Here is a 15,580-nt window from a genome sequence, read left to right as displayed (position 1 = left end):
ATGATGATTAATATATTGATTGGACTATAGAGACGTTTACCAACTCATATTCAAGTAAATTATCATAAAGAAAAGTTCATTTTTTTCGACTGCAAAGGAGGTCTAAATATCCAGTACAATAATATAAAAATTCTAATAATTAATAAAAGAGTACGAGTAGTTTCAAGACGAGAATCACCTCTAAAATCTCTTGATTATTAAGCGAAAGTGTGCACTACTATACTATATCCTATTTATCATGAAAACTCATTTTTAAGTAGGGTCAACTTGATTAATTACATGTAAAAACATAAAGTAATAATCACTTTCGATGCCCCCATATAAGGGGAATTTTGACTTCAACTCCTGAGGTCTTTGATGTCTTTTCTCTCGTGTATTTCAAAAACCACCAAGTCCCTGTAACCGAAAAAGAATGGGGGGGGGGGGGGGGGGGGGGGGGGGGGGGGGGGGGGTGGTTGGGGGTTGGTGGTGAAGGGGAAGGGGAAAGGAGAAGTCCCCACGAGATCAAATTTAATTAGAGCTGATTTTATTATTAATTATTGGTTTTCAGCGCCATTAAGTATATCAATATTGTACTTGAATATATATGATCACCTATACTATCGCCTGCTTTTAAGTGAGATAATTACCTCGATTAAGGTGAGTTGGAATCAGGTCCAACTGTAGCTATGGGATATCCAAATATTTGAAGGAATGCATTAATTTAACATAATGACAAATTATAATTTCATATTCTCACCAAAAAAAAAAGGATCATATTTGTCTTTACTTTAGGACGACGATGCTTGGTGAGGGAATAACCTTTCAGAAGATTGACATTATATTGTAATCTTCATAAACAACTGACTAAGTACCAGTGATACTATTCACATTATTTAATAATGCTGCGGGGTTATGGTGCAGTATAATGGCACAATCTTCTCCTGAAATCAATATGTTGTAACTTCGATTCTAGCCAATAATTAAATTCCTGTCATCCTTTACTTCTCTTTTCAATTACTAAACTGGTGATCTCTATGAATCACAAACTTTCGTTTAGTATCAATAAGTTGCGACTTATAATTCTCGTTAATGAAATCGCCATGTTTCTTTATTTCTTTTTTCATTTCTAGATTGATGACTCTATCATAACTTGATGATGATGAAGGAGAAAACTCTCAATTACCATACAAGCAATACTACCATAGATCCCATATAAAAAGGTTCTGAGGGGTGGAACGACAGTGGAAGCTGAGACAGATGGCAGAAGTAAAATCAAGAAGTTTGAAAAGATAAATGACAAGCTATCTGTTCAAGTTCATTGGGATTATGACATATGAGCTCCGACTACATATATGACAAGTGAAAATTAGCGCGGTACCAACATGGCACTTTAACTAGATATGTTGACCCATAGCATGCCAAAACAGAGATTGAGAGTTGCAAAATGCGCGTAATGTAAGTCTCGCCTACGCCTAGTATGAGAGTACGTAAAAAAAAAATCCATCTTTTGGTTGCCGGTTGGTAACCTCAGAGCAAGAGGGCAACAGCATGCCCATTGTTAGTCGTTGCTCATGAGCGCATAATATGGATCCATACGTGTATATGTAGTGGAAATTTAATATATCATGAATTAACCTTAATGTCTTCCTAAAAGAATCGAACTAAACATAAAATTAAGTATGGAATAAAACTCAGCTAGACAAGAGAAAAAATGGTGTAGTGCAGTAACGTATGTTTTTACCTATTAATTAAGATGTTGCAGGTACGATTATCATCGTGGGATTACACGTGCTTCTTTTATTAAATATTTAATATTACTATTACATTGTATTAGACTCATGAGACTCTCTTATGATCAAAAAAAATTAGGCTAGACAAATGAGGGGTGCTTTTTTTCTCGGTAATCAATGAATATCCATTGATTTACAAAACGGATACAAAAGAAAATGTACAAGAGGGTAAATTACGAAGACAAAAAAATATATCAACTCTATCAAGATCACTGCAAAGGAAAATATATGTAGTTAAAGCACATCGAATAAACATAGATAGTACAATTATAGAAATCATTCTAGTTGATGTAATCCGTTCTCAAACTCTTCCAACTATACTCTATATGGACTCCCAGTAAAAATCGAAAAACAAAGCCATAGTGAAATTCATATACAAACTGCTACTACTGTGGAAATATAGAAGTAAAGTCAAGATGAGAAATCCTTCCAAGATCAAAACCTTTAGATCTAATCAAAGTCCTAAAATGCCCGATGCAGTCAAATTAAAGCAGTAAGACTTTCATGATCTATTCAAACGAGCCATTGCGAAACCAAAGCAGCCCTACTTTCAAATCAAAGCTTATTAATATAGATAAGGTCCTTAGTTTTATTAATTAATACATTATAAATCGATAGATATTTTCAGGAGCTCCAATCTAGAAATATCCTTTTCTCCCCCTTTCTTAGCCCTTAATTAATATTGAAAGTGACCTTTTCATGATAAATCATGGACTACATCGATTTCATATATATCTTATCGAAAGTGCCAAATGGGTTTAGCTGATATTCACTCACAAGCAACATCAAAAAATTAGGACTTGGCTCTCTCTCACGACTGCAATAATGCTTCGGAGCAATTCCAGCAAGGTGTTACTTAGAAGCAATTACAGAAACCTTTTTTTATTTTTAATGAAAAACTAGTACTTGTGCATTAAGGTCAAGCATATATGTAAATTAAAATTATCAATTTGACACATCTCATATAATATATATGTATATATATATATATATCTGTGCGTGAAAGTATTCAGGATATATTAAAAAATTTACCTAGAAAGGGACCGTCTATCGTATTTGAGCGAGTAACATTTAATCCTAATCAAACAATAGTTAGATGAAAGCACAAATGCTATGTGAGTTGCTATATAAAAAGCCAAATACAAGGCTTTTTGTTAAGCGTTGGATATTATATAATGTCACGTGGTATATACATTATTTAAAAGACCTTGCCAAGTGGCATGAGCAGAGCGTTCGATGTCCGAATGTTTTATTATGCATAGTCACCAAACCCGTCCACGTAACCAGCACCCGAATGTTCTCATTTAGTACGGCACTTTCTGGGAAAGTATAAAATCATTAATCAGCTTCACACGGACGCGGACGCGGACGCGGACACGGACAATATGAAAGTAAAAGTAAAACATTAACGATTGGGAAAACCGTACTACATTCAAAATGACCGAAAATGCATGGAACACGTGGGAAATCAAAGCTCACTCTCTCGTAATAAAGCACAAAACTCTGAGGGCAGTTTCGTAACTAGGCCCGTTATATATAGTAAGTCCCCTGCAGGTTTCTTTCCCCAATTATTACACGCGCAACCGTTAAAAGGCTTTTTGCATCTCTCTCTCTGCTTCAGCCGCCATTAATGGAGCACGCAGAAGCGATCGTGAGTCTCCTAGATTCATGCTGGTTTGAGCAGGAGATCTTCGCGAAGAGGGCTCCTACGTCGTCATCTGGGTCGATTGTCCTAGATCGGGATCAAGAAGTCACAGAGCGATCATCGGAATCAAGAATTGAAGAGATCACCCGGGTCTCGTCGGCCCTATCGAGGTCCATGAGCGACCAGCTAAGCTTGCGGGCGAGCTTACTGTCGGATTCGCCATCGCCCAACTCGGTCCTTCGACCGCTGGCCCATCTCCACCCGGTTGAGTCCGGGAAGGAGATCTCAGAGGAAGCTTTATCCGGATTCCAGAAACAGGGGACTGGTGTATCTGTGAATTCACGGCAGAGCAAGAGGTGGGACGACCGGAGGAGGATGAAGAACAAGAAGGCTCTCAGCAAGAGCCTGTCGGATCTCGAGTTCGAGGAGCTAAAAGGGTTCATGGATCTTGGGTTCGTCTTCTCCGCGGAGGACAAAGATTCGAGCTTGGCTTCGATAATTCCCGGGCTGCAGAGACTGAGGAAGAAAGACGAGGAACATAAAGAAGAAGAAGAAGAAGAAGAAGAAGAAGAAGAAGAAGAACAACAACAACAACAACACGGAGATGCACAAGTCGATCATCAGGAATTTCAAGAATCCGATTCATCTTCGACGATTTCGAGGCCTTACCTTTCCGAGAGATGGGATTGGTTAGACAGGAGGAAGAAGGAGGAGAGACCGCTGGTGAATTGGAACTTCCCGACCTTAAGCAACGAGACCGCCATGAAAGACAATCTCAAATGGTGGGCACATACTGTTGCATCGAACGTCAGATGACGTCTTAATATTATACAATTACAAATAAAATGTAAATATATACATATATATGGCAGAAGACTTTTCCAAATCTTGATTCCATGGTTTCGGGACTATTAAGACGTCAAATATTTGTACAGAAAAAACTCTTCTTGATTTACGGAGGAGAAGATGATTTGTTATGCAACCTCAGCAATTTGTTCATGAATTTTGAATGATGGCTTCTTTAGAAATTGTTTTATGTAATGTATGTTTGATTTGGTCCTCCCAGAAGAACGACTCATGTGAAAGGCGTTGATCGGCAGAAGCCTTTTCAACCCCGCACAAAAGGATAGCAAAAACGATTAAAAAACTTGGTTCTTTTGATTGTCTAATTAAAGTGCGAGAAATAATTTAATATAGTCGTGGCATACATTACCTCATAATAATTTAATAAAAAAAAGTACTTAATCGTCCACGAATGCCATTACTCACATAATTACGTGCCAAACAAGTATTTTAGTACTGAACTATTACGGCGCCACGTACTCCCATGGATAGATGAGATAGATTTTGAAAGTTAATAGTTCGGGATTAACAAATTTTCATAACAAGGCGAGTTTTGGTCGACTTTGTTGCGATACAAGCGGAGTGGTTTTGCCAAATGAATTCGACTTGTGGGTTCGTCATACTACAGTAACATATGCTCCAACACAAGTGCAGAGACTTCCCCCAATTTTAAAGTCTCTGTTAAGGGGTGTCTCGCATCAACGATGACGAAATCAACCGAAACCTGGAGAAGGGACCGAAGTTTAGTTGCGCTCAGAAAAACGGGTTTGCCACAACAATTATGAAGTTTGTTGTAGCGATGGGAGGCTTTCATGTAACAACTTGTGTTTTTGTTGCAGGATTGCAAGTCGGTCACCAATTCTTGTTTCCGTTTTGGACGTGATTTTGTGTAATCTTAGAATATATTCAAAGGAGATATTTCTAGAGATAATCTAGAATGTTATGGGTATGTTCTTGTATGTATAAAAAGGGAGTGAGTCTTGTACTGAAAGGAACAACGTTGCGAGGGATGGTGAGTGTTAGGTGAGATCTTTCGGGAATCTCTAGGTAATATTTTCTCTGTAACTCAAGAGTTTTAGAGTGAGAAAGGTGAGAGAATTGAGAGGTCGGAAAGACTGTTCTGACAATATTATCTCACTACCATTATACATCTCAATTCTAACTCTACCCACCTCGACAATATTACATGTCTGGTTATAAGAAAAAATTTGATCTCGTTAGGAAGTCTTGATGCTCTTGTTACAAGTACAGGGGTCAAGGTAGAGGTTTGAAGGTCTCGAAGGGAGCTCTCGTGCTGATGATGAGGGTGTTACAAGAGCAGTTATATGTTTAGCAAAGTAAAGCCAGTACTATGACAACGTTCGAGAGGTCGACTCCGAAAGAAAAGTACTTGGGCAATCTTGGCCTGTGAAGAAACCTGTGAAGAAGGTGGAGTTCTTGATGGAAAACCCGGAGACTCTCGAGACTTAGCCTGTGATGGTAGATGATGTTCAAATGGGAAGGTCTGAGGGGAGACAACACTCTCTATGGAACAATTCGTGTACAAGAGACAGGTAGATAGAGCATGTGAGACCGCAAGATCTTTTCGAGCTTGCAGAGTTGGTGGTCTTAGGTAATGCCACAGTTGGGGATACGACTTGTAGACGAGTTAGCTTGGGAATGAGCATAATAGGAAAGCTGAGGAAGACCGGAACCTCGGAGATGTCCAAGGGTGGCTTGGACTTGAGCAGCACGCGTGCAAGGTGAGGTAGGGCCCAGTTGGAGCTGCGACGGAGTAGTCGAGTGGGAGGTTGATCATGCTTAGTTGAATGTGAGCCAAGGTGGAGATTTATTAGAGGTGTCTCACATTAAGTCTAGAAGATTCGAAGACCCAAAAACGATGATGAAATCAATCAAAACGAGGAGAATGACCAAAATTGAGTTGTGCTTAGTAAAATGGGTTTGCCGCAGCAATAATGAAGTTTATTGCAGCAATGAGAGGTTTTGTCGTAGCAACTTGTGGTTTCGCTGTAGTAATGCTAGTCGGTCGGCAATTCTTGTTTCCGTTTTGGGCGTGATTTTGTGTAATATTAGAATATATTCATAGGAGATATTTCTAGAGATATTCTAGAATGTTATGGGTATGTTCTTACATCTATAAAAAGGGAGCGAGTCTTGTACTCAAGGGAATAATATTGCAAGAGTTGGTGGTGTTGGGCAAGATCATTCGAGAACTTTCTCAGTAATATTTTTTCTGTAACTCTAGGATTTTAGACTGAGAAATGTGAGAGAATTGAGAGGTTAGGAAGACTCTTCTTGGTGAGGTTCAGGTCGGTAAAGGGGCTTGGAAAACACAAGAGATATCTCAATTGTAATCTCTAGTTTTTCGGTCTAGTGGATACTCATGCTCTGTCGTGGATGTTTCCCTCCATTTGAGAACTTTACCACGTATCTTTGGTATCGTTTATTATTCGATTTCTTGTTATTCTAATATCGTTTGGACTTCTTTGGAACAACAACCACCATATAGAATGAAGTTTTTTACAATAACACTACAACAAAAAAGGCTTACGCCGACTTTTTTGGGGCGATACATAGATAAACGTCACCAAAAGCTTGATGCCATGGGGTTTGGGGCGACTCGTAAGCAAATGTCACCTAAAACGTGCTTTAAACGATCCATAGATAAATTTCAGCCACACAATAGTAATGAAAAGATGGGCCTAGGACAACTCATAGATAAACGTCGCCTAAAACGTGCTTTAGATGACCCCTAGCGTACGTTGGCCCAAATAGTTGCAGAAAGATCAACCTACACTGGCGTTTGTGGAAATGTAGCAACAAAGTTATTATGAGACGACTTTTTCTTATTGATCGGGAGGTTTAGTCGCCTAAAATCCTAAAATCTTAAAATGCTGAAACCATAAAACTATAAGATTAACAGTTTGTTAACCCATGCAGTAACATCGCCCCCTCATATCTATGATGACGTTTTTGTAGGTCGTCAGAAGTCAGTTATTTCAAATTTTTTGTCGAGTCTACTGTTAGCAACATATCAGTTTGTTCACAGACGGTAATTCATTATATGTCAAGCCAGCACTGGATGGTCAGGATGCCAATTTATTTAAGTACCTAATTGATAGATTAATGAAATTGCCCATAAGTATTGTCTCTCATTATCTCCCACTTTGAAAACTCATTAGAAGAGCGTACATGATTGTACTTGCAGTGTATGCAATAAGCTTATTGAATTTGTAATTAAATATTTCACGTATGACAGACGGTAATTCATTATATGCTTGTACTTGCACCGTCTCTCTTTCACAATTCTGTTGGAGTTGCTAAATTATTCATATTCAAGCGAAGTAATCTCCCAGATTCCCATTACTAAGCCAATAAGACTAATAGAGCTTGAAAAGCTTTCGATGAAAGGTATTCGGACTTTATTGCTCATATTTGGAATGTTCGGTTGGGTTTAGAGAGTAATGGATTCAATCAGTTCGGGACTATGAGCACCACACATAGTACATGATTGGTTTTTCTCATTTCCTACAACTTGGTACCATCAGTTTGCATTAAAGCATCGTTTATCATATTATCAATGGTTACCCATGGTGAGAGATCAAGATTGAGTTATGGCATTGATGTGTACTTGCGTCTATTGATTGAGAGGTGAAATAGTTATGGGTTGGAGTTGATGCCTCTACATCTATGAGTTTCACTTCATGAGCTTCCCTCCTTTGGACCATCAACGATTTCCTAGCACATGCTAATCTCTCAAATTGAGTACCAAAGGTCATTTGACTGCTGACCTAGTAAGTCGTGAAGAAATTTGGCTTGTGCAAGACCTGAATAACGTGATGTATACTTTTGGTACTTTGATTATAAATTATTTCCGCTTCCATACCATGAATAGGGAGAGGTCTCATAAATCTCAAAATTGTGTGATGGTTCTTGCTGATGGCGAACTATATTACGGACATTATGCTAGTATGATCGATTTGGGCTATTATGGTGATTTTTGGGTAACTACGTTTAGATGTCATTGGGTTGACATTAATTCATCGAGAGGTTTGTATACAAATCTCACGAGATTTGTGCAAGTATGTTATGTTTGGATTTTAGAGTGATTTTTGGGTGACCATATTTAAATGTGATTGGATGTACCTTAATTCCTTGAGAGGTTTGTATACAAATCTCTCGATGTTTGATATATGTATATCGACGGATTAGAAACTCATTTAGAAGGTGATATGAAATGGTCACTTATGTATGTGTGTGCGTGTGTTTTTTTTTCTGATTTTTGTTTTTAGTTGGAGTGTCCATACTTGACTATGCTTTTCCTTTATAACTTTATTTATGTATGTAATAGATTAAACTCAAATTAATTGGTTGTACTGTTGGTAGTAGACATTGGTTAGATGAAATCATATATATAGCAAACATATATAATCTGACAATGGATGGGGAAGTAGTTGTCATTAGGCGAAAGGGATTCGTTTCACCAAATTGCATGTGTGTAAGCTTGTTGTCACCTAGCTGATAATATGCGAATTGATCAAAATTTTCAACAGTCACCAATCTGACAACTTATTGACAACTTGTTAACAAGTCTTGCACAACCCATAAAAGCGTCGCCCAAAGTCTTGAATTTTTTTTTGAAAAAATTAAAATGCCAGGCAGGAAAATTCTTGCCTAGCCAAAGGACTTTATGTCTAACTTTCCTTAAGAAAAAATCCTCCCATCAAAATAGGATATAGCATAGTAGCATACGACACGCTTGTTGACCTAGAAGTATCAGGTTAGATATCCAGTGTGATTACCTATGAACCTTTTATTAGTTATTTAAGATTTATCTTTCATTGTATTAGGCTTTGTGCCTCCTTTATTACCGAAAAAAAAAATCCTCCCATCTTCTTCCTTTTTTCCCGAAGTCTGTGACCCTTTCATCTTCTTCACTTGAAAAATCCATCGCCTCCAAAAAAAGAACCCTAGAACTTCTCCCCTTCCTTCCTCAAGTCATTGCCATTTTCAATCCCTCCTCTATCAACAACCAGCAGCGCCGCCACGATGGTTTCTAGCTCAAGCTCAGCACCTCGGCCACTTGCACAACCATCCAACACCATCTCCGACGAGCTTCGCCTGAGCTTTCTCCTGCGCTTCCATTATCGCAAGGGACTACATTTGCAGTGCATCGAAGTCCCCTGCCCTTCCTCGTGTACGCTGATCAAGACTGTAGTGTTAACCCTCGACGCCACTACCCTCCACTCATTCCTTAGTTTGTTGCCGAGCTCAAACTCCTCCTTTAGAGCTACTTGGAGCTCCAGCGGTCCTCTGATGAGTCCGACCTCGAGCCCTACACCTGAGTATCGAGCTAAGTCCCTCCCACTCTAGGTTCTTCTCACTCTATCTCTTTGTCGATCTCCGTCATCGTCTCTATCTCACAGCTTCGGAGCCTCAACCATTACAGCTATAACTCACGATCCTCGGTACTCCGTCTCGTCCTAGAGCTACGCCCGCTAAGCTCGTCTCTGATGACTCATATCATTTCCTGTCCCAAGCTATAGTGTCTAATCTCAGCTCCCTAATAGGCCTTGGCTTAGTGCCTTCCTAATCTCCTTCCGTATAATGGCTCAGTTGGGGATAAGACGAGACTATGTGAATTTTTTGGCCCCGAGCTTGTCTATCCATGTGTGGACTGAATTGCCTTTTTTTTTCAGTTGTTGATATGATGAAGCAGGAGAATCTTTGTGCCTCCCAAGGAGGAAGAGGATGATATAGTCGAACATCGAGCTTTACAACAAAAACTCCATCAAGAGGCAGAGGCTCAAGTAGAAAGGGAAGAAGAAAATAGAGTCGAACAACGAGCTCTACAAGAAAAACTCCGATGGAGACGGAGGCTGCGGCTCGAGAGAAGGCTCTAGAGGCGATGTTATTGAAGCTTATCGACTAAGTAATAAGATCGTGTTGTATGAGTATGACAGATTTTCAAGTTGTTGGGATTATTATTGGTAATATTTATGTTGTTGTTAAACTTGTGACACTGGCCTAGTTTGGTCGAGATTGTAACATTATGTTTGATAATTATGATGCAATAATAATTTTCGACATAATTATGTGATATAATTCTTGAGTTTACATGCATATTTGTAGTAATTATTTGGGTTTGATTAAAATAAGTTGCACCATAGTATCTTGAACCTGATAACAAACTCACAGCTTGTTGACACACACAAAAAAAAAGAACCATTGTCAGCCAATCTATCAACAAGCTAACAACTTGTTAAAAGATTGCCCACTCCATTAAGGTGATTTTAGGCCGACATAAACATAGATCGTCCCATGTTGATGTTGGTGTTAGAAAACCGAGCACGTGCGCATCGGAAAGTTTAATTACGGTAAAAATCAAATTTTTATCGCGTGCTCGTTTAATCAAAAACTTCAAGATCACATCTTCACATAAGAATCGTCTTCTAAACGAATAGATAACATCACACAATGAATCCATAAGAAAAGTTACGAACTTTTCACTAACCTTATTGATTCGAGTCGATCAAATTAGCCGTCCAAGTGTTCGGCCTCTAGCTCGTCCACACGAGCACGTCTCCACCGAGATTAGACTCCTCTCGACCCGTACACTCCGATCTAGGTCACCGATCTCTAACGGAATCGTCACGGAATGAAAAGATCTCTTCAAGGACCCCAAGGACAACACCGAAACGCCGAATCGGATCCGAGAAGAACTCCGATCAGCCTTGGGAGTTCACGACAACAACTGTTCAGCCGTCTCTCCTCTTCCTCTCTTTCTAATATTAGGGTTTTCGATCAATTAACCTCTCTCGTTAACCGTAAGAACATATCTATATATATTCTTACCCTATGGACTAAAATGCAATTATTAATTAATCCGAATTAATTAATAAATCACAAATGAGTCCTCACAATTTAAGTCATCCAATGCCTTGCCCTTATAGTTAGAAAGAAAGATTAAATAAGTTCTCGACACGAGTTTCCATAAATAGACAATCTATTTACAGAAACTCTCTAAATAAGGAAACTATCGTATTTCCTTAATTAGATTTATCCTTGATATTGAACTCGGCTTCAGGATGTGCTAGCACCCTCGCAACCACATTGCAAACCTCGTTCGATAATTAATTTCTAATTAAATTCCTTAATTAGAATTAATTCTTTTCGGTTTAGACACGCTCAATGTGTGTGACTAACTAGGTTCATTATCAAATGGCAATGGGATTATAGTATCAACTCATTTGATACTACCAGAAACTCTTTCTGTAACCGAAAGCATAATTCCCAAAATGCCCTTGGTTCCCAAAGTTCACGAGTGACACCTCGCAACATATCGTGACAATCCAAAAGATGACGAATGTATAATTGGAACATTCTGATGAACCTCTAATCGTATATACCATGCACTGAATCCTTTCACTACAAGATCTCGATCTAGCTAGAGCTACGGTAAATGCCAAACTCTATAGCCGATCATATGGACTCTCTAATTTCATTCTTAGATCCGTAACACTTGAACAGAAACTCCTTTCTATTCAAGTCTATCTACCCCTGTCGAGGATTTCTCGATCCAGAATAAAACTCATATCCATAGGACATTTTCCCTGTTTACTCAGGTTAGTGAATCCCGTCTTGATCAGACACCTAACTCCAAGTATAACTAACTAAGACCACTATCTGCTGAATACTCACGCTAAGCACAAATACATTAGCAGTAGCAAATCCTAATTACCTATACTTGAGATAGCGTTCCATCTCAGGTCTAAGGACTATATGCACTAATACGATCCAGATAACATTCATTGACATTAGTAAATTACCGTATGAATGTTATCTGCACGTCACGTTCGACTACTTATCATATAAGTATCCACATATCTGTCATGATAACAGTTATCAAATAGCATGAGAATCACTACTCCATCTTCATTAGTATCTATATACTAATCATGGAAACAGATAGAGGTGACGATATATCTAGAGAAATAATGTCCAGTTAAGTCTTCTACGATCGTGAACAATTTAAAGATATTCTTACCGAATTACTTCGTTACTCATATTCTTAACTCTTAAGAATGAAGTATTCAAAATATCTTAAGGACTTTATTCTAATAAACATAGACAATATATGAATAATAGAATAAACTTTATTGCCATAAAAGGAATTATTCAAATACATAAATCAAGCTCTAGGGCATATCACTAACAGTTGGCGACATCTGCTAAACGTCGATGTAGGTTACTCAAGGCTGACATTAGCATGGGTAGTCACAAGGTAGTCATGCCCGATGTTTACCAAATATCGCCACAGTTAGGTCTAGGGCTACTCATATAAATGTTACCCTAGGTGGTCCTCTGCCAACTAGGGGTTATATCATCTCCTGTTATGGGTTGGCACAGACAGGTCTCTGGTGACGTTTCTTATAAACGTCGCAAAACCCTATCCCGACCGGACCTTAGACGATCCATAGCTAAACGTCGGCATAAACATCGCGAGACCTATCACGACGCCTTTATGGGAAGCCCTAGGTCCCAACATGGGTCGTCCTAGACCCTTTTCCTTGTATATCGATTACATTCACCATCCATCCATTCGCACATCAACCGGTGGCACTGTGGTAGAGCGTTGACTTTGTATGTAAAAGATCGCAAATTCAATCCTCGGTTGAGCTCAAGTTGTTGAATCGATTGCTCTATATATTTCCCAATAACTTCCCAGGCCGTCTTCTTCACTATGTATTAGACACATTTACAACTTCTTTTACAGCCTTCATGGGAGATTATTAACTAACAATCATCATAGACTAATTGCGTCAATGAGAATTTAATTGAGAAAGAGAGGGATTTAGGGTTGTCTTCAAGAACTTTCCGGGGAAAGCCGTCTCGGGTTTTCCATATCATTGTTTTATGATTTGAATTTTCATAGCTTTTGTTGAATATAATTATATGGGCACTAACAATTGAAAATTGACATGATTGTCAACTTCCACTACAGCGTAAAATCCCAAAGTTAAGGTGGATTCCATCTGGCTACCTCCCTTCTTAAAGGGCTAGAATCTTCTTTTATTATGTTTAGATTTGCAACTCCACCTCATATATTGTCGCTTTTTCCAGGTGTTTAAATTAACTCTTTGTAATTCACCCAAAAAAAGAAATCTCTTTGTATAATTATTTGGATAGATGTACCGATGCGTGTGACATGCTCCGATAAGATAATCAGTTGAAATCTATATGTGATAGTTAAATCACGCAAAACATTTTCTCAAGTATATATGCTCAAAACGTAAATCTTCAATCACTCATTAAAAATTCAAATTTAATACCAACGAATTAATCCCTTTCTTGAAAATGTAAAAGCACTTGGAAAATGTAAAAATTTTGACAATTTCCATATGACATTACAGTAATACTCCTATCAGAATTAAAAAAGAAAAAAATATTGTGCAATGAAAGAAGTTTGACTTTTACCGATAATAGAAGCTTTTATGGAACGAAAGTTAGTAATAGAATATATAAATTTCTAGCTTTAATTAATATAATAATAACATAATAATATTGCAGCATGCCTAGGCAAAACGTTTAGTTTAATCAAAAAGTTATTAGGAAGGAAAGCAGAGAAAGATGCGATGGAGAGACATTTTAAGGAAGTCGCCACTTAAAGGGGAAAAAAATAAAATAAGGAAAACAAATAATAGCTAAGCTTTTTTTAAGTTAGTGGGTGAAATAATTTTGGACTTAATGTATCGTTGAGTGGTCTCTCCACGTACGGCATTTTTCTACTTCTTGCTTTACGATTTTAATTTCATACCCCAATTTGGCCAATTTTAGAACACTGGTCATTTTGTCTAAAGCTTTGCATATGATGATATTGTGTGACAACTCTATTTAGAGAATTGCTAATAAGATAAATGATACCAGGAAAAATGTAAAAGAAAATTAACTAAATAGCAAATTGAGCTCCAAATGGATAGACTTTACTAGTAATGCAGGAGTTCGAAATTTATTAAAACACCCCTTTTGTCCTGAGCCAAAACGACGTTCCAACTTGATTAATCTCAATCATATTGTTGAGAATATCCACGATCTCACTGGAAATTTTTTTTTTCTATATTTCGATTAGATAAAATGATTTCATATAATTATACTTCATAAATAAATACATTTATTTAACATTGGTTTACAAATATATTTTTTCATTCTTGATAATATAATTTTCTTAAAATTTCTAAATGTTATTGACAATTATCGTCAATGAAGTATTTACTATATTGTAATCCTCGCATCAAGTGTATATATCATATATGGTAACAAAGATAGTGTTAACTTAGTATATACTAATGATCATACATTGTTTCTAATATGGAAAAGAATTTACTCTGTCTTAAGTAATTCTAGTTATTTTGCATTTCGTTGTAAATTAACTTTTGAACATTTATATACTTCTGGAGAATCTGCATAATAAAATATGTTCTTAATTTACTTGTAATCTATATATATATATATATATATATATATAAATTTGTATCCCACCCTATTAAATATGGGTAGAATAGTAAATTTTTAATAAATTAGTATCTTATATTGAAATTGAATAATATTAATTGTCACCAAAAAAGGAAATTGAATAATAGTAATTATTATTTTAATTAAAGAAAATATATCCAAAAGAAATATTAAAGAAGAATTCTAATCACTTATGCTTATTTTATAAAAAAAAATATTTTTTATTAGTAAATTCTAATCATTTTTTGTTATTTTATAAGCAATTGCTATTTTATATGTAAATGAATATACATAACTTTAGAGACATTAAGAATTATTAAACTTTTAAATCTCTCTTTGAAGTGATTAGTCATTTTATCTAAAATTATTCAAATTTACAAAACTTAACATATGAAATATGAGTGAGAGAAAGACAGTTGTGAATACTTAATATTAAAATTTTATGAACTTTGTGATTAGTAATCTTTCATTAATAATAAACTAGCTAAGAATTTTGTTTTTATTTTTGGATTTTATAATTATTTTCTTATAAATTGAATTGATAATTAAGATCTTTTTATGAATTATTTTACATGAATTATTTGCTCATGAACTCTTCAATTAATGTTATTTAGCATGGATATGAAATTTATCATATTAAAGTTTATATAGTATAAGAACAATTTTTCTATTTTCTATATATTAATATAAATTATATATTAATATTAATAATTGTCTTCTAACATTTCATAATAAATTTTCTTTACAAAATCCATGCAATGCACGGGTTCAATAGCCTAGTCTTTATCTTTAATAATACTATAACTGT

The 15,580-nt window shown here is 36.6% G+C and overlaps 1 protein-coding gene across 1 annotated transcript; it reads left to right on the top strand.

The window, feature by feature from the left end:
- Positions 1 to 3,402: 3,402 nt before the first annotated feature.
- LOC116204322 lies at positions 3,403 to 5,593 on the top strand. The gene is made up of 2 exons (XM_031536410.1): positions 3,403 to 3,869; positions 5,512 to 5,593. Exons 1-2 carry the CDS (start codon positions 3,403 to 3,405, stop codon positions 5,591 to 5,593), a joined length of 549 nt encoding a protein of 182 aa, XP_031392270.1.
- The last annotated feature ends 9,987 nt before the right edge of the window (positions 5,594 to 15,580 follow it).

Source organism: Punica granatum, chromosome 4 (genome assembly GCF_007655135.1).
Source record: "Punica granatum isolate Tunisia-2019 chromosome 4, ASM765513v2, whole genome shotgun sequence".
Classification (NCBI taxonomy): domain Eukaryota; kingdom Viridiplantae; phylum Streptophyta; class Magnoliopsida; order Myrtales; family Lythraceae; genus Punica; species Punica granatum.
This window is presented reverse-complemented; position numbering and strand designations above follow the sequence as displayed.

Excerpts from the sequence above, each read along its gene's own strand:
- LOC116204322 (XM_031536410.1), top strand. The coding sequence starts at position 3,403 with ATGGAGCACGCAGAAGCGATCGTGAGTCTCCTAGATTCATGCTGGTTT. Across the intron at positions 3,870-5,511 it reads AAAGGGTTCATGGATCTTGG|GGGTCAAGGTAGAGGTTTGA; the intron begins GTTCGTCTTCTC and ends TTACAAGTACAG.